Below are 19,995 nucleotides of genomic sequence, written 5' to 3'. Positions count from 1 at the left end.
AAGCCAAAATAAGATGGGGTGGAGTGGGGATTGAAATTCAATGTGGGTTGATATATAAGTCAAAACCAATGTTTAGAATAGAGTGTGAAGGATATAAACAATGTTTTTGTGTGGAATAGAACGGATTTCTTGACTTGGTGGGTGTTATATATGAAACGACCGGAATACATACTCCATTGTTCAATTCTTTGATACTTTCATGACTTCGTGGATGTAGAATTGCAAGAGAGTGACGTGAGAAAACATGGATCACTTCTTCGGAGGTGTTTGTAAGGATTTATTTAAAGTATGTTGGGATCAAATAACGGGAAAGCACAACTACTTTAGTAAACAAGGTAAAGTGAGTTAATATTATTAAGTGTTCAGAGAGTAGTTCGAGATTCTTCATATTGATGAGGTGGATGTTTGCATCAGTTGATCGTCGAAGGGCTAGGCATGGTTGGAGCGATAGCATCGGAGAAAATAGATATTTTATTATCCATTTCAGTATCAGAATTAGAAAGGAGGGTTTCTCGAAGGGTGCTAGCCCACAAAAAGGTGTAAGATGGAGGATAGATGATGAAGGAAAAGTGCTAGTAAAAGGTTTGTACAAGAAATCTTGCTGACACAATAAAGTGTATGTTATAAGCTACCAACTATTATTTAAGAATAAGAGGATTAAAAACTTGGTACGACCAAGTCTTGCCAAGGATTGACTGAGGATTGAAGCAACTGACAATTGAAAGAGTATAACAAGTATCCTAAAAAAGGTACATATTTGGTAAATCTCGAAATTTTTTCTAGTGATACAAAAAGGTACATATTTAGTAAATCTGGAAACTTTGTCTAATGATACTCTGTGCTTGAAATGACTAGACAAGGCTAATATTTTCAAGGTAAGCATCAGTAAAAAAAACTACCCAATCAACAAAAGGAGGTCGAACGCAAAACACAGTGGATTATGTGTAGCATCATGAAGGATAACTGAACACAATGAATGCCTCGAACAACCACATCGAGTGGCTGCTTGGTGGGTAGAGCTACACATTATTGCTTGGATAGTCAAACAGACTTCTTAGTGGAATCAATATAAACGATTCATCATGTGTAACAATGCATGAACGTTCTTTGAAAAGCATGTGCAATATCTATATATAAAAAAAGGCTAGGATTATTGCATTTGAGTACTTCTAACAACTTCAACTTAATCGGTAAGATCAGATAGTTGCCCTCTTTGGTAAGAATGTGGAAGTTTACTTATGGTTTAAGAAAAAGAGGACATCCAAAGACATATGAGAGGAACACAAGCTCCCAAGACAATTTTCATGTAGGAAAAAATTCGGCCGAGGGTGAAGATACAATAACAATAACATAGAATGTCGTAGGAGTTGTTTTTGTGCTTGTCAGTGTAAACAGATAATTGTCGTATGTAGTTCATTAGCAGTTGTAGAATTGACTTGATCTTCTATGCAAATATGATGAAGCATGTTGTGGGATTAAAAATGAACTATAGACTTACAAAACTTGCACACGACATCTTTTAAAATCACTATATCACTATATAATAGAAAAATCTGACAATTAACCTATTTAGTAGAGAAAGATGATGAAAAATGGAATGTAATATGAAAACTAGCAAATAAATTTCAATGTTCTCAAGACCTCCACATGAGGTAATAAAAGGACATCCTATGATAGATGGGTGAGGATGTCAATAACCAACGAATTAATGTATTCATCCTACTGTTTTTGGGTGAAGAATGATGCACATGAGATGCTACATTAGAAAAATAACTGCGTGTAACCGTCATGTAAAATACAAAATCTTGTACTTTAGTCATAAGTCCTAATTTGTTAAAAGTCCTTTAATTTTATCTATGTATATATTAGATATCTTCTTACTGTTTGGCGTGGCTTTCTAAGTGGCCAAATGATCAGATTATGTGTTTATGTTGTCATATTATTTAATGGATTGATGTGTATCTTTTCCTTTATTTATTTTTGAATAATACCAAACACCTTGTCCTAACAATTGGTTCTACAATGATGATTATGGGTACGATTATTAGTTGTCAAAGAAATCATAGGTGAATATAATTTTATAAGTGTGAGTGGCAAATCTTTGTTGCTGCCTAAGATATACATTGAGCATAATATGACACTTAAACAAGTTGTATGAGTTGAGCTAAACCTCTACTAGTAAGTCTTAATTTGGTGGAAATTTGTTCTTTAAACTTGGTTACAACTCAAATCCATAGATTAACTAAGAGTTTTACCTTTGATTTAAATAAGCGAAGATGGTTCTTAAGAAATGTTGATTGTATGAGGCCGATGGTTGATTAATGATTGTGATGGAACATGTTTTGATTAGTAGTAACCCTATTACGCGAGAGAGTATCACCATTTTCTTCCAAAGACATCGTGAAGTAGTAAGTGGGGGACAATTTAGTTTTATATTTTACCACTAGAATACACTTGGTTCTTATAATTTTTTGGTTTCTAAAATTTCAAAGTTGTTACTCATGTACTTTTTCTTTTTGGAGAATCACGTTAGATGTGGAAAAATTGAAAAAACAACTTTTGTGGCTATACTGGACACTACCACCATGGCGATGCTAAGGTTTAGCTCATCTTTTGTTATCATTTGTGGACTACAAGGCTTGATATCCTACTGAAGTGAGAATTCAAGATGGAAAGTTTTATCATTAGTGTGAAATTGAGAAAGAAAGTTTTCTTTCTAGTGTGCGGGAGTTCATCTCTAAATAAATCAATAAGCATTTTGCAATAGTGTATCATATCCAAATTTACGGCAAAATTGATTTTTAGTAGAATAGAATCTACGAAATTAGTTTCAAATTGAAGCCCTTAAGTAGCGGGGAAACGCACCACTCGGTTTGCTTTTAAGAGCAATGTTGGACAAGAGTTTCATTGATCCGATCAGAGAGCACACCACAAAAATCCCGGGGGTCATACTTTTTTTTAAACGAAATGATGAAATAACAAACCAAAGGCAAGTTAAAGGCCGGTTGAACATCTTTTTTAATGGTTATTAGACATTTTTCCTCCTACTAGGGATGCCAGGTAATCTCTTACAAACAGTAGGGGATAGGGACCACCAAACTTGTAGCTCTAGGTAAGGAAGAGTGAAGGTGCGAAGAGAAAGCCAATCCGCAAGAATGAGCAAGCTTGTCCCAACAATTTCATAAAAGAGACATCTTCCGGAAATCAATTTCCAATAGTCTATACCATATCAAGAGCATCAAACTCGATACTCCAACACTGTGTGGTTTTAAGAGCAGTTCTATTTATTGTTTATATATTGAACACCATCCACGATCACTTCGTTGGGGCAGAGTCAGTGGGCAAAAGATTGAGAACTTTAATGATTGTCGAAGTAAAACATAGTCGCACAAGGATTGAGAACTTTAATGATGATGGAAGATGGTTTACACTCAAGCTTAAAGGAAGGGGGACTAAAGCAAGCTTAGAGGTTGAGTTATGGGCAAGAGGGTCATTTGAGCCAAGCATACAAGAGATGGTGGTTAACATGACTAAAACAGATATATGTATACCGTTTAAGAAGAAGTGACAGACGAACACATTGCACAATTGGAGAGCCATACAACCTTGAAGATGTTATGGTGTGTAGGCGGTGACTAATGGGGCTAGCACTTGGGCTTTGTGGCAAGAGATGAAAAAAATGGGTCTACAGTTTCTTGTGGCGGATGGAACTACATTTTGAAGGCCTCCATGACAAAGGTATGTGCAACAAGTCTTTCTCTCTGCGCACACGTCGACATGAAAATGGATTTATATTGAATTAACATGTGGCCCTATCATGTTATAAAATCTCATGTCTGTCTCAATTATAACAAAAAAAACTCTTTGAAGTTGATCATGCTTCAGAGATGCAATAAAAGCACAATAACATAATCAATTATCCTCAAGAATAAAATCCAATCTTTTAATCCAATCACGACATAGATGTCTAGGGGGTAGGATTCACTCAACCCTACAAAAAGAAAGATTAATTAATTAGATGAGAGAAAAACGAGTGTGCGGTTCTTGTTCTCTCTTCACTTTTTCACGTATTGTTATTTCTTTCACGTTTCCAGATATCTCTCCTTGGGGGTTGATGGTTGTGGCGGCTACCTCTCCTTACGTCTTTAGGTTTTTTTTCATTTTATATCCACGGAGTCCTTGAATTTGTTTCTATCTTTGCGTCGAGCTGGGGCGGTCAACGTGACTTGTTATGTCCCATCGTGTTGTTTCTTAAGTCTCACGTTGGGGCATTAAGTTTTGGCTGCCCTAGTGCGAGATGCCTTGTTTGCTTCTTTTTTTCTTCAGCTTGCGTTGGAGCCATCTTTTTTGCGGGCCCAACACGTCTACTTCTATTTCAAGCCTAATTTTTCCTTCAATTCGTGCTGGAGCCGTAATTTTTCGCGACCCAAACACAACTTTTGCTGCCCAGTTTGCATCCACGATCTTGAGTTCGTCTTTTTCACTTTTACCTATAAAACAACCAATTAAAGTGAGTAGTGGTTCATATATACAAACTATGAAATTAACAGAATACAGACGCTACACAACAAAACCATGCAACAACATACTCAAAACGAAGTACTCAGACACGTAAAATCGGCACCTATCAGCCATCGTCAGGGCAAAGTAACTCATGTAGTACGAAATGGGGGAGGTACTTTCAACAGTAAGGGAAAGATGTATCGAATTGTACATAAGATGCATGAAGAACAAGATTATTTATTTCATGGTTAAGGGTAAAAATTGGAAATTACCTAGACACTAGTACAAGAAACAAAAGAATGTTTTCGTGCTAACATTGTTCTATCATCAAGTTTGATGTTATAAAAAAATGTCAAGTATCTAGGGTTCAGTCTGGTGAGCCAAATATAATACTTCTTGCTATTATGATGTTGGCCGAGCAGAGCTTTAGTTTTGATCTGAACATATGAACAGAGGTTGGGGGCGTCAGAAGTGTTTTCGGCTTAGACCTCCGATGCTTATGTTATTATTGGGACCAAGCTTAAGAGTTCAAATATAACAGTGCTAGTGATAGCAGTAAGTAAATGTATAAAACCATGGGGAATACCTGACATTTATAGAGTTGAGAGAAGTTAGATACCTTGTAGTAGAAGGACTCCCGGTGAAGCAAATTTGTGATACAGTAGATTTGTAGTGATCTGACATGATCTTTAAGTTGATTACAAATTTAAAATGTACTACATATCTTGATATCACTGGATTTTTTACTTTACGTGAGTCTTACCTAGGTATTTTGCATTGGTAGGGCTGTGTATTCACCCCCATAATCTTGTGAGTGAGCTCGGTTTGGGCGATCATGCTCTGAGCTTGGCTGTTCGGTGATTCCATCTTGTGTGACTCATTTCTCGAGTAGAGAACAGCCCGGACTCTGTGTAGGATTTTGGGATTGGAGTTTGACCTTGAATATATCGATAAGCGCTTCGGGTCGAATTCTATTCTGTTGGTTACATGGGGTATCAAAATTTCAATTTGATGTCTATTTACTTAGCAAGGCATGCCATCATGAAAAAAAATTCTAGAATAGTTAAACTTTGTAAACTTCTTATGAAATCAAAGACGTTCTAGACTTCCCGATCCGCAACATGCATTTATATATTTTATTTCTTTTTTTCTCTATGAGTTTAATTATATATCAGACTCCGTCTGCTTTAAGTGTTATATGGTGCTAAAAGTTGCATTGAAATTTTTTCTATTTTAGTCTTTTTTGTTAATTTGTGGGATGTCTAATGTCCAAATGTTCATTAGCTTGGGGATGATGAGTAGTATTCATTCCGAAATTCAGCCAAGTATCTCTCAATTTTGTCCATGCAAATCTCGTAAAATTTTGTTACACTCATACTCTTATTTATGGGCAAGCTACTATCGTAGATGTGACCCATGTGCATAGCTCTCGCATGCTACTGCTGGAATAGGCAATATCTTGCTTCTGCTTTTCCTCGTCTTTCTCAGTAGTCTATATCTAGTAATTATCTTTCATCTCTCTTCCATCGACCAAGTAAATAGTTTATACTATTTGTTTGCTACTTCTGCTATCTTTGATACTTTTTACGTTTATAATGTGCACGAGCGGCTTTTCTTTTTCCAATTAACTTGATTATTTTTGGTTGATCCTCGTGAATTTAACAAAATTTTACGGTCCTTAGAGAACTCATGAGATTGAAAGTTATTATTATGCAAAAATCTCAATGCTACCGGTTGGCTTGGATTCTTCCAAACTAACTTAATTTTTCCTAGTTGGTTTTTTTTGGAAGTGAACATAGATATAGAACTCATGAAACCTTTAGTGACTATGCTAAAAATACAAAAGATATTGATGAATCTCTGTCGAAGTTTAGCAAACGTAGAATGATATATGAATGTCCTAAGCAATATTTTGAACTGATTTTATCGGTTTTAAAAACATTTCGTCACTTTTTTATGGTATTTGTTGTACAAATGCTTAAAATTTTACATTTAAAATCATATTTTATAATTGCACAATCGCGAGTGAGGAAATAAAAAGTCGCTAGGCATGTTGATATGTGTCCGAATTAGTTTCCTTGCAAAGGAAGACTTTAAATCATCCGCATATCCTTCAAGTTTTAACTCGTGTCACTGTTGCTTCATTTTTTGCTTCTAGAAATTTCATTTATTTGGCACATTTAGATGTGAGTAGGCTTTATGAAGAAGAAGAGGAAGTTGAAGGACTATAAGTAATGTGTATGGAATGTAGATGTCAAGCCTCAAGCCTACAAACTTGCAAGAAGGAAGTTTCCATGTAAATGCTCCCAAAATACTTGAGCAGGACAATTTAGAATTATTTTACCTAACTTTTCTTTTACCAACTATTTTATCTTTTTCATATGATGGTAAATAACAATTATATTCACCCAAAAGGCTTGAGCATGAAAATTTAGAATTTAATTACCTTTTGTTATAAATTTATCGAGAAAAGAGAGAGGAGTGAAGTCAGATGGACTAAAAACTATTTTATTTTTATCGATAACCTCTATTTATAAGGTATATCATAATTGCATAATACACATCCTTACAAGAATATTATCTCAATATATTTATCTTCATCACGAATCTAATTTGATAAGTATAATATAACAACTATTGAGAAATGATTATTATTATTTCGATCATATAAGATCGTCTATTATCTTGACATCCACAATATTATAAATTTTCCCTTTAGATATCCTCTAGATGATGGGCATGTCTCGTTCAATTATTACTAGAAAAATCTAGTGGGACAAAAACCCAATGAATGAAAAAGAGTACGACATTCTTCGCTTTTATGAACTTCCTAATTAAAAACCTTGTCATGCAAAACCATGAAGGAAAAGTCATAGACAAGGAAGAAAAAGTATAAGCTTAAATTTTTCCCTTTTTTTGCAAAAATCAGATGAAATCATTAAGTCATCACATTCCGATCTTGTACAATAATCTCATAAAGTTGATATGAATAAGAACTTTGTGAAAAAAATCAATCATTATGTTGCTAGTCTCTATGTAAACACAGCCTGTACAACCTGTGCTTCACACTATGCCCATATCTTCTAGTTGGAGAAGTGTTATACCTCATTAGAACGTTATCAGTAATTTGTCATATGTCGTAAATCAAGACACTTAGATCAATTGATTATGCTGAACTATGAAAGTTAATGTTATCAATGATACTTTTATTGGTATAAAACTTTTGGTTTGTGATAAAAAAAATTAAGTATATGGCATCATTAAACTTTTGGTTTACAACTTAACGTTTAATATAATTTTAAAGTCAATAGAATTCTGGTTTATTGTGTTATTTGATTAAATTAACACTGAAAGAATTATTTTTGAAGAATTAGGTAGTTGTATAGACAAATTTTATTGTCAAAATACATAGAAATATTTTAATATATAGATTTGAAACTTATTAGTTTCTATGAGACATAATAACAATTTTAATTATGAAAATTAAATTATTTTTCGTTCGGCAAGAAAATGTATATTAAAACTTTTTGCATCTAGCAATTGATTTGTAATAATATATTTTATTAAATCAATAATGCATTGGATTTAAAGATTCAAATACATAATATCAATCACATTTTTTCCTCATCGTCAATCAAATGATCTTAGATCTTTTAGACATTTATAAAATCTTAAAATTGAAAATTTAAATATTATTTAGGCAGATATCACTTGTCTCCACAAACTTAATATTATGCTTGATAGAGATCGATAAAAAAAATTGTAACTTTAAGAATGATATTTTGTATGATAAATTAGTGTTATCAATATTTTTCGAAAATATTTTAGCTCAATATTTTCAAGAGTGTTAGTAAATCTTTATAATAAATCAATATTAAAAAATGTTGATAAATTTTATATTGTATATCAATGTTATCAATATTCTCCGGGGTATTGATAAATCTTAGATATTAGATCAGTATTTTATAAGAATATTGGTAAATATTAGATCGTGGTTATTTGAGAACGTTAACAACAAATATATGTTTAATATATATCGTCAAATATTAGATCTATTATTAATATTCCCCATAAATAACAATATGTAGAATCGAGCGCTCGTCGCTTTACCAAAAGCTATAGCTAATGATGATGGTGCAACTCAAATCTTTTAAACCGGAGAGCAGCTCAAGCACGACGGTTCGATCACTCTTCTAGCAGGGACAATTATTGCACTCAACAATCTCATTCCCAATAATTGCACTCCTTGCAATCAATGGAAATCGAACCCGTGACCTTTGCTCTAATACCAATTGTAGGATCGAGCTTTTGTCGCACTACCCAAAGCTATAGCTAGTGGTAATGGTGCAACTCAAATCTTTTAAACCGCACAGCAGTTCAAGCACCACGGTTCGATCGCTCTTCTAGCAGGGACAATTATTGCATCCAACTTCTGCTAATTTCGGCCAAGGATGGTGGACAAGGCAAGGGCAACTAATGAGGTGAGGGGGCTTGAAGTAGGGAAAGATAAATTTGAAATTTCACATCTACAGTGTGCTGATGATACTCTCTTCTTTGCAAAATCACAAAAGGATGTGTTGGCAATAGTGAACATACTCAAACTTTTTGGCAACAATTCAGGGCTAAAAATTAATCTGGGTAAAAGTGTTGTGCTGGGATTGAACTGTTCGAAAGAGGAAATGGATGATATGACAATTTCTTTTGGGTGCAAAAAAGAGAGGTGGCATGTTAAGTATCTTGGGGTACCATTGGGAGGTAATCCCATTAAGATGGAATTCTGGGAACCTGTGCTTTCGAAAATGTCAAAGAAATTAGCAAGTTGGAAAAAGTCGTTCTTTTCCGGGGGGGACATCTTACTTTGATAAAGGCCGTGCTTTGTGCGATGCCATCTTATTTCATGTCCCTTTTCAAGGTGCCGAAAACAGTGGCTAGTAGAATGGAAAAAATGATGAGGGATTTTTTGTGGGATAGTGATGAAATGGAGAAACATTGCCATGTGGTCGGATGGAAGCAGGTGTGTAAACCAAAGGAAAAAGGAGGTTTGGGTTTGGGGAATATATGTCTAAGGAATAAGGCTCTCCTTGGTAAATGGTGGCGGAGATGTTCAGTGGAAAGAGGGTCGTTGTGGAAAATAGTTATCAAGAGTATATATGGGCTACAGGAAAACGGGTGGGACTTGGGGTTGGCGGATAAGACGACATATAGAATTCCTTGGAAGTTTATCTCTCGGTCTTACCAGGCTTTTCATCAACTTATTAGGGTGGTGCCTAAACAGAGGAATATCATTCGTTTTTGGGAGGATGTTTGGGAGGGAGGGGTCTCATTTCAAATCAGATTTCCGTCTTTGTTTCGTATTTGCATTTCAACCAATAATCCTATCCGTCATTTCGTAGAGGTCGTCAATAGTGGGTGCAGTTTTTCTATCATTTGGGATGTGAGGTTTAGAAGAGATCTTACTGAGGGTGAGCTAAGTGAGTTCACTATGCTGTTAGGAGACTTAAGAGTGTGTCAGACTACATATGGGTATTGAGGACTTTAGAGTTTGGTTGGGGGACCCTTTAGGATTGTTCTCTGTTAGATCTTTTTATAACTCTTTTTTCCCTATTTCAAATTTCCCGGTTTTCAATTTTTTCCAAAAAATCTGGAAATTACAAGTCCCACAAAAGATTAAGATTTTCTTGTGGATCGTGGCCTTGGGGAAGCTGCCTACGTGTGACTCAGTGCAAAGAAGGTGGAAAGATTGTGTTTTAAGTCCGCAGTGGTATTGCTTATGTTGAAAGAATGCGGAGAATCAAGATCATCTACTTCTGCATTGCTCATTTTCGAGAGGTCTTTGGATGAAAGTTCTACAAGAGCTAGGATTTCAATGGGCTTTTTCGAGGCAAGCTAAAGATCTTTTATATTTGGATTCCGGGTGTCCCATTGAGAAAAAATTCAGCAATTTCTGGTATATGATAATTCAATGCATATTTTGGTCCCTATGGTTGGAAAGTAATAGCAGAATATTTGAAGAGGTGTCTGAGTCAGTTGATCAAGTCTGGGAAAAAATAAAATTCAGGGTCGTATCTTGGACGATAAACTTGAAAGAGTACAATCATTTATGCATTTCAGATTTAGTTAAGGACCAGAAATTTGTATGGTCGTGAGAATTGTGTGATGAGGTCATAGAGCTGAACTTTTAAATAATCTTCTTGTAACTTTGTAGCTGATTACTCATTCGCGCATATGGTGTAACATCAAAATATTATAATAAAATTAGTTTCCTATCAAAAAAATATATAAAGTTATATTGTGCTGATCATCAATTAATATATCATAAAAATAATAACTGAGAACCTTATTTATACGGTGCAGTTGCTGAATACAATCCTATAAAAGATATTATCTCAATATATTTATTTTCATTATAAAACTTATCATTTTGTCTTGATAAGTATAATATCACAACGGTTGATAAATGATTACGATTATGTCAATCACACAAGAATATCGATGTTCTTGAGATCCACAATATCACATCTTTATCTTTTTCATATGAGGTAACATGAGTGTGACTTCACTCCCTTGTCAAAATTCTTTGCGATCTGATGTTTTAGGAGAGAACCGTCAAGATTCATATTGTTAGTACCGAACTATGAGACATGATCATTGGCAATATTAAGTCTCAACAATATAAAACTACCAGACTTTATTTTAATTTCAAAAGCACAGATGTTTCTAAAACTAAAAGCATTTAACATTCTCTCATAGCCAAAATAATCTATTACAATAAAGAGCTTATCTAAAACCAATAATAGTCACCAAAATAATAAAAAGCAATGGAAATAGCAATAAAACAAATCTGTGTATGGCCCTTTTTGTCATGACCGATTTCACCGACCTCAAAACACGATCTGATCCTTTTCCTTTATTCCATTCTTGTTTTCCAGCTTAATACACAATCTAATTAAAAAACAAATTACGTACAACATACTATTAAATTTTCAAACAACTTTTAGTTTCATCCTATTAGAAGATGTTATTGATTTTTAGTTATAACTCTATTAGAAGAGGTCATCGAATTTAGGTTTAGCCGTACCGGATTGGGTTATATTTGTCTAATTTAACCTTACCAGACGAGTTCATAACTGAATCAAATGTTTAAAAAATAGTTTGCGAGATTGGGCATTGAGACAATAAAAGCATGAGAAAAATACAATACTTACTGTTTAACTGCACAAATGGTAGGGGATGAACTTTGGTTGTGAAAGAAGCTAAAAAATTTTAGTATTCTTTGCCTAAGCTACCTTATCCAGGTTTCTTCTCTCCTTGGCCGAAATTAGCAGAAGTTTTGTGGAGAAACTGTGTAATTTATGATTGCTGTGGTATTTATAGGGAAAGATTTTGAGGGCTAAAAATTCTCCATTTCGTGATCTTAACGATATCCTGCAGATTTTAGATTGACACAAATATATACCAAATTAACCTTCAAATCCTAAAAATCTTGCAAATTCAATTTTAGTAAATCTTCGGTACTACTATTGATTTTTGGCACGTGTTGTGTGTTTGTACACTCTTTTTTATAGTTAATTTGATTTACATTCAAATATAAGTAATATCATAGTTGTAAAAATTAATAACGAGTCATAATGCAATTTTGCAATTTTGTTTGATTATATTTAAATGAGGGCCGTACCATAATTATGAAAATTAGTGAGGAACTAAACTGTAATTCTGAAATAATGAATTAAAAAAAAGACCATGAAACCAAGTTTTTTGGTTCTATTAAGCCCAAACTAAATAAATAGCAAGAGATTCACAAATATTTTTATGTAAGTACACTATTATTTTTTTAAGAAAGAATATGTTCTCGTTTCTTAAGAATGCGAAAATAAACTTGTTCCGAAAGTTTTTCCAAAATCGCTCTCAAATTTTCCGAATTCGATATATGCTCTCATAAATGACATTGTTAAGTTTCTCGTAAATCTCCCAAAAATGAAGTGTTATGCATTGTTCAAAACCTAAAACGGTTTTTGTTCCTGTATAGATATAAGTGCTGGTGTTAAGTCATGTTTCATTTCTAGGAACAGTAAGTTGACACCTATATTGGATTGTGTTTCTTACTACATTTTTCTTGTTGTAAAGGTATTGAACCATAGATTTATTTTCTAGTAACTCAACTTAATTGAGCAATTAAATGAGCCAATATCCTGGATGTGCTCAACATTTAATATTGCATTAGTATATACTTTGGATATGCATCAGGCATTTTGGGGTCAGAAACTCTAAAGAAGCTTGGCAAATTTTGGTGCATTCAATTCTCTGAGAGACTGAATTTCTGTCTATCCCATGTAAATGCTTTCCTCTATCAAATATGATCTGAGCTATTTGTAAGCAGAAAAGAGTGATAAGTTCGTGAATTTAACCATTTACAGAAAAGTTGAGAAGTATGGTTGGAAATAGTTTTAATGAAAATAATCCAAACTGCAGATTTTTTTTAATAAATTGGCATAATTTGAGGACTTTTGACACATTTTTCCTTGTAAATTATGGGGTATTCAAGTCCTTGAGATACTGGGTTTGGTGTTCAATACATGTAATGAAACTATAATTTGGAGTTAATATGAATGATCTAATGCTTTTTTTCTTGAAATTTTTTGGATATTTGAAACCTGTAGAAAAACTGAGTTTGGGTTTTAATGCATGTAATGAAATTAAACTTTCAAGTTAATCCAATGCCCGAAGGAAATACCACCATTTAGGCTGTCCAAGAAGAAAGTAAACACAAAATGAAATCAAAGGTTTGTGTTGTTAGGTTTTAGTCTCTTCCTCATACAGAAATAAATACATTAAGTTTTGCCGATACCCTCGTGGGTACTTAGCTCTTGGTTAAACCAACTCCCCTAGCCTACTGTGTCTATCTTAAGGAAACTGGCTGGTAATTCATTGATGAGTCAGCTCGTTTCAAGCACTGCATGAATGATAAGAACATGTTGCTAGATCTCTTATCTTGGATGTTTATACAGACAACTAATTGTTTCCAATATAGAATGGGATAAAGCTACCAACCATGAAACTTATTTCTCTGAAGGCTAGTGTAATTTACCAACAAATAGGTAATTGTGCTTGTCTAAGGTTTATGCGCCATAAAACAAAGAATATATATATGTATGCTCATTAATATGCAAAATTATTCTATGTAGCATTATAAATTTAGATTGTATCTCCATATCAAATGAGAAGTGATTATTTTAATGTTTGTAGACTCCAGATAATAGTTCGGACTAATTTATCAGTTGGTTGGATTAGCTTCCTTCGGTGTTAAGTCTATCTTAGGACCTAAAATAGTCAAATTTGAATTTTTCTTTGCAAGTAAGAAAGTGTTTTCATCACTATACTTGAATCTAGATTCTCTTGATATCAAATGAGAAATGATTTTTTGTACTCTTGCAAAACTCGATATTAGAGTTTGACCTAATATATCGATTGGTCGGATGAGCTTCCTTGAGAGTCATTCCCATCCTTGAACATAAAATGGTGAGATATGAATTTGTTTTTGCAAGCATAAGTGTGTTTTAGTTGTCTTACTCCAATCACCCCCTACTTATTTGAATGTATCACATGGATTGCGGAGAGAACAATGAATTCAATGAGCATTTGGGCCAATCATTTGCCATTAATTTGGAAGATACTTAATTTTATCTTAGATTTGGGTTGTGGAAAAGATGAGTTTGATGAGCTTCCTTGGGACTTGGGGCCGATGATTTGTCGTAAAGTGGTTGATTTATTTTGGCACTATGAGCATGTTTAATCTTTTATGGTCAAAGCCTTGTTGAAATTCCGGGTGCTTATTTTAATGTATCTCGGAATTGTTGAAATGAGTTTGGACGAGTTAATAGGTGGGTTAAATCACCTTCCTTAGGAATTAGGACCAACCACTCATATCAAGTGGTTTCTAGAAGAGTGGAAGTGGAAGGCCCATCCAGTGTATTCTAGGGGTATTAGAATTGAGCTAAAGAGACAACGGCCTTGGAAATTACTATCACATGACCAAAAGATGTAAGAATGTTGGATTCCCACATAGATATTTGGCACAAGGGCTATCTGCATAAAAGAGTTCATAAAAGAGCTTATCACTCTTAGTAAATTACCTAAAATGTAACATGAAAACTTGCGACAAATTAAATATTGAAAGAAGAATTGTGTAACATATGACCTAATTTCATGACGAGTGCCGTACTATAGTCCTACGTATTAATCCAAAAACTTGTCTGACTTCATATTCAGTGGAGGACTACTTCATGATAACTGATTGTTTTGTTCCCTAGAAATATATAGTTGGTCGATCGCAACCATTTGAAAATTGTAAACAGGTTTGGATCGTTTCAAAAGTAGAGATTTCACTTGGTACACGCAACCTTTGCCCAATGAGAAGTCATATGAGATCGAGCAGTAGAATTTTAGACCAACTTTACTGCAGATCTCCTCCTAGGCCCCTTTTTTTTAAAAAAGTAAAGATTATCTACTGAAGAATAAGAGCTACAGTGTTACTGTTTAGGGTCTACACCGTTGAGCTTTGTCTTCAAGGTTCTGCTAGTCCTCTTTTTTCCTCCCTCTTAAGATACTTCTGCTCTTGGAGTTTAAGTTTTCATTTCCTCTGCATATCATGTTGATATTGCAAAGGCGTGTATGTATCTTATCATATATATGCTTCCATAGATGTGTTATCCATTTCCTTTGGTTTCTGTTTGGGAGGGGGGTTTATGGTGGCAGAAGTTGAGGCAAGTTGTTACATCAAAAAATGCGAAATGATGGTGCTTGAGAATTACATCATAATATTAACAGTACATTTATTAAATTTAATTCATCCTTTTTTAGAAGAATTACATTAAAAGTTATGTATTAAATTTAGGTCATCCTTTTGCCAATAATCGCCATCCTAAAGTTTTCTTTTTTGAACTTCTTAGATCCGTGACGCATGATGTCATCTGGTTACCAGTATGACATGTATAGTCTTAATTAGATGAAGTTCTAACTGGCTGCTCTGTAAAAATTATCTATCAACCAAATTAATTTATGTGATATGAATTGCAATTTTCCGGCTTTGTTTTCAGTGTGAGGAGTTATGGATGGGGAAGGCACACATTCCTCGCATATCAAAAGTTGGAGGACTTTCAAAGTTGGCAGCCTACTCACTGTCTTCCATGGATTATAAACGAGTGAGTGACGCAGATATGAAATCACTCAAATATATATATGTGACGTAATACGTCAAAGCATATGATCTATCCATACTGCTTTTTTCTAATTAAAGTTACTGATGGCAGACCAGAATAACTCGGAATGATCTGTGCAGTCATGTATGGGTATTTCATTTTACTGAGGTATGTGATCCATTGTATTTCCACCATTGGTCCATGTATACTTTGTGGTTTTTAAGGAAAATCTAGTACATATTCTTAAGGCTTTAAACATGGTGACATTTATTTGTATCCATTTGTTTTTACAGCTGAGAGCCTCTATTGTGTGCAAGAATGAAGGATTCGTTGTGCTTTGTTTTGGCTGGATTTTATAAACTGATTGATAACTGGATTAAACTGAAGTAGATTACTTTTTGATCTATATATGCCTGCCTCTTTGGACAAATTCTGGCTCTAGATAAGACAAATTTGGTTCCCTGTCTCATCCTGTAGACGAACTCTGGCTCTTGTCAGCCAATTGCCTTTCATCATCCTAGTCTAGTGTTTCAAAAATCAAAACTATAAACTGGTTCGATATTTTGGCAGACTTTATACCCTAACTAGCAGATGTCAAAGAAAAAGAACCCCTCCACCCAATGAAGAGATCTTTCAGTCAATTATTTGTCAAAAAGAGTGAAATGCAAAAGACACTATCACAGCGTAGGAATTAGCTTGAACGGAAAAATTGTCTCGTAAGAAGAACTTATATAACCTGTTCAATGTTCAAATAAACTACCTAGTCTTATATTGGCCTCAAGGAAAGTCAGAAACGAATCAAGACACCTTATGGTTTAAGGGTTTAATCCCAGTCTTTAAAGTCCCCTCACTTCCTAAGAGAAGGAAGTTATGTCTTGCGGTTAACCTCAATATGATGCAAGAGAATAAGATCAGATCAGTGGCTGATATATTATATCTTTACTCAGGTAGTAAAATCGACATCGTTGAAAATCAAGTGTTTTCCCTGAGTACGTTGTGTCATAATGTGCTTCAATCAAGAAATAATGTATATTGAAGCTTATACAGAAAGTATATATCCATTGTTTATCACTTAACGAGGTTAATATCAGTTCATCTGTTTGCTGCATCTCATCCCATATCCATTGTTTATTGCAACTGATAATTATTTTGCATGTGTCTTTGGTGAAGACAAGTTTTCCCGGATCCAGTATTTCCATTTCTGCATTAGCCTCGGTATTTCCGAAACCGAATAATGGGTAGATTATTAACGAGGGACTTTTAACAGTCTCTCGTTATTGTGGGCTTGGCATGATTTGTTTCCTGACTGGCAACATTAGCATTTATATTGTCATGCACCGCCTCAGCTATTTCCAGGGTGCATTTTCCCCATTTTTTATTCTGAATTAGATTAGTTACCCCTTAATACCGATTACATGAGAGAGAATAATTCAAGAAAGTGCAAAATCAACGTGAAAATCACAAAAAGGAATTTTGCATGAGAGAAATCCTAGTAGGGCAGGCACTTATTTGACTACAGATTTTCCTCAGGTACTGAAGAAATTACATGAAGCCTCTAAAAGGTCTTCACACACATTATTTCGCAGTCTTAGTTAAAGCTCCAACTATGATGTTGCTGTAGGACATTATATTGGCCTTAATCTCACTGCTGTAGTGCATCTATTAATCTCATGTTAGCCATTCCTGTCTTAGTTCTGAATCAAAGTTTCAAATAATCCAATAACAAATTTTCCTTATCATGTCCATGAGATGCAACATTGGGCCGAACAAGTAAGTTGTATGTTCGTATTGGCCGGATTAATAATTTGTTCAATGAATTTGGGCACTTTCACATTGGTTCTTCGATGCTATCGAAATGTGTGCTGCTCATGAAACTCTCGAGGATAGACATGGTGTATAGCATAGAAATTTATTTGAGAGGCAGGAAAGTTCATTCAATCCCCAACCCTATATACAGGAACTAACACTGACCGGGGAAAGCATTAGGCATATATACAGGAACTTATACTGTTTGGAAGGCATTATCCCGTTCAAGCTTTAGCCCTTTAACTAGTTAATCTTTATCTTGCGTCCATATCAATTCTCACGGCCGAACCTACAAATTCGAAAACCCTCTTATTACTTACTTTCGACATCACATCTTGAAAATACTTACAGCTACAGAAACATAATTACTAACTAGTCTTATCAACCGATTAAATATCCGCACATTCCAAGCAAAGGCGCACGCCCTTCAAGAAAAAAAAAATTAAGAACCATCGTTTGCATTTAGTAAGTTGAATGCTTACATGGCGCAGTTATCTGACCATCATCCCTCATCTTCTGCAGGCAGCTCCCGTGTACTGGCGAAACATGGATCCCTACTGGCTAGGCTCTGGAACTCCGATGCGTCGGTACTTCCACCAGGATGGAAGCATTACTGCCGATTCGGACGACGGGGTGTGGGGAGGCCATGAATCTTGCTACACCGTTGTCACTGGCTTGCTGGAGGATGGGACGATAAGGGAACACTACGTGAGAATAAACAGATGGCCTCAGCTGTCTGTGCGGAGAAAAGAAGACGGGAGCTGGGAACTCTCCAACCATCTATGCTGCTACACTAGCGTACCTGATGCTGATAGAGAAGATGGCACTGGCCCTCCATCTCCCGTCTTCTGAACAAATCTCCCATCACTACTATGCGCAGTTTCACCCTTTGTGTACTCGTATGTATGTATATGTATGTATGCTTATATGTGCATGTGTGGGTGCTGACATTCTTGAATTTGGATCGGTTTTCTTTTCACCAGGATTCGTTCGCGTGTGTAACCCTGGATGGTTGTATGAAATCTTTTTACTTCAAGAAATTAAAGGATTATGTTTGTGGGATGTTTTTTGGATTTCTGTGTTTACGGAAGTTTTGACAGAGATTCGAAGGAAAGAGAACCCTCAGAAATTAAATATAAAGAAAGCTGCTTTTCTGATGTTTCAAACCTACTGACACGTGTCGGGCTCAGAGTGTTCATCTCGTGGATCCTAGGAGACGTGGCGTGCTGTGAGTATCGGATGAGTAAGTAACAAGTGGAAAGGTGGGCTCCTTGATCTTATTGGTTGAGATGAGTCGGCGTTCAACATAATATAATATGTTTCTATATTTATATACTTTCAAAATTATCATGATATTATAAACTGTAAATTGCTTCTAAAATCAAACAAAATTATGTTCGAATTACAAAAATAAAAAATATGAGATTAATATATGATATTTGAGTACTAATTATTTCAGATATGATATTAATATATTATTTTCGAGTATCTAAATATATATAACAAATATTGATATTGATAACACATTTGTCTTTCAGATTAAAACGATACAAAATATTGAAAATATGGTAATAACAAATGATATTTAAGTATTAATTGTTTTAGATTTGATACAAAAGAAATATTTTGAGTATAAAATTGTGACAACTTTATTAATATCAACATTTGCTACACATGTTTGGGTACTCAAAAATCATCTATTAATATCATATGTGAAACAATTAATACTCAGATATCATATATTAGTATCATATTTTTAATGTTTTGTACTGTTTCGTCCGAGAAACGACGTGGACTTAGGGAGTGGAAAAATATTTTGTTGTGGATCAGAGACTGGAAACATATAATTTTTCTGTCATGGATTGGATGAAAAATTATGTTTGGATGTGAGGATTTAAAACAAATTTATCATATTATCAATCTACGTGTTTGTAAATATATGTTTAATAAATTCAATTTGAGAAGGATAAATATTAAATTCTTGTAAAAATAAAACAATTGTGCAACACGAAAACTCTTGTGAGAATATTTTACATAACAATTTCGTGTGACGAATTTCCGATATGATCCGATCCAACATATTAAAAAAAATTTATTTTCATGATAATTGTGGATCGAATCAACTCGTCTCACGAATAAAAATATGTGAAATCGTCTCACAAGAAACATGCCGATACATGTTACATGAAATTGATTGCTTAAATAACCATGATATTTTTAAAAAAGTAAAATAAAAATTATACACCAATGTGTTGAAAAATTATTTAAAAATGTGAAAAATATTTGTGTTGAAAATGTGAATGTTGAATGTTGAAAATTAGGTAAAATTAGGTGTTGAATATTGAAAATTAGTGTGTGATGATGTAGGTAATGATGTATTTTATTTTTGGATTATTTGTAAAAATTTTCTATAAATAGATCTCTCATTTGTGAAGAAAATCACAATTGAGTTGAGAGAAAAATATTATAAAGTGTGTAGTGTGATAATTTT

At 34.2% G+C, this 19,995-nt stretch overlaps 1 protein-coding gene across 1 annotated transcript in view; it reads left to right on the top strand.

The window, feature by feature from the left end:
• The window catches only part of LOC140984722 (uncharacterized), a 52,698-nt gene extending 33,906 nt beyond the window's left edge, over positions 1 to 18,792 (top strand). The window contains exons 2-4 of the mRNA XM_073452291.1: positions 15,597 to 15,701; positions 15,810 to 15,866; positions 18,027 to 18,792. Of these exons, the coding sequence (XP_073308392.1) occupies positions 15,597 to 15,701; positions 15,810 to 15,866; positions 18,027 to 18,356 (492 nt within the window). The 3' untranslated portion in view covers positions 18,357 to 18,792. The remainder of the gene's footprint in view (positions 1 to 15,596; positions 15,702 to 15,809; positions 15,867 to 18,026) is intronic.
• Positions 18,793 to 19,995: the final 1,203 nt, after the last annotated feature.

This window comes from Primulina huaijiensis, chromosome 9 (assembly GCF_012295235.1).
Source record: "Primulina huaijiensis isolate GDHJ02 chromosome 9, ASM1229523v2, whole genome shotgun sequence".
In the NCBI taxonomy this organism is placed as follows: domain Eukaryota; kingdom Viridiplantae; phylum Streptophyta; class Magnoliopsida; order Lamiales; family Gesneriaceae; genus Primulina; species Primulina huaijiensis.
Note: the sequence above shows the minus strand (reverse complement) of the source record. Positions and strands in the feature narration are given on the sequence as shown.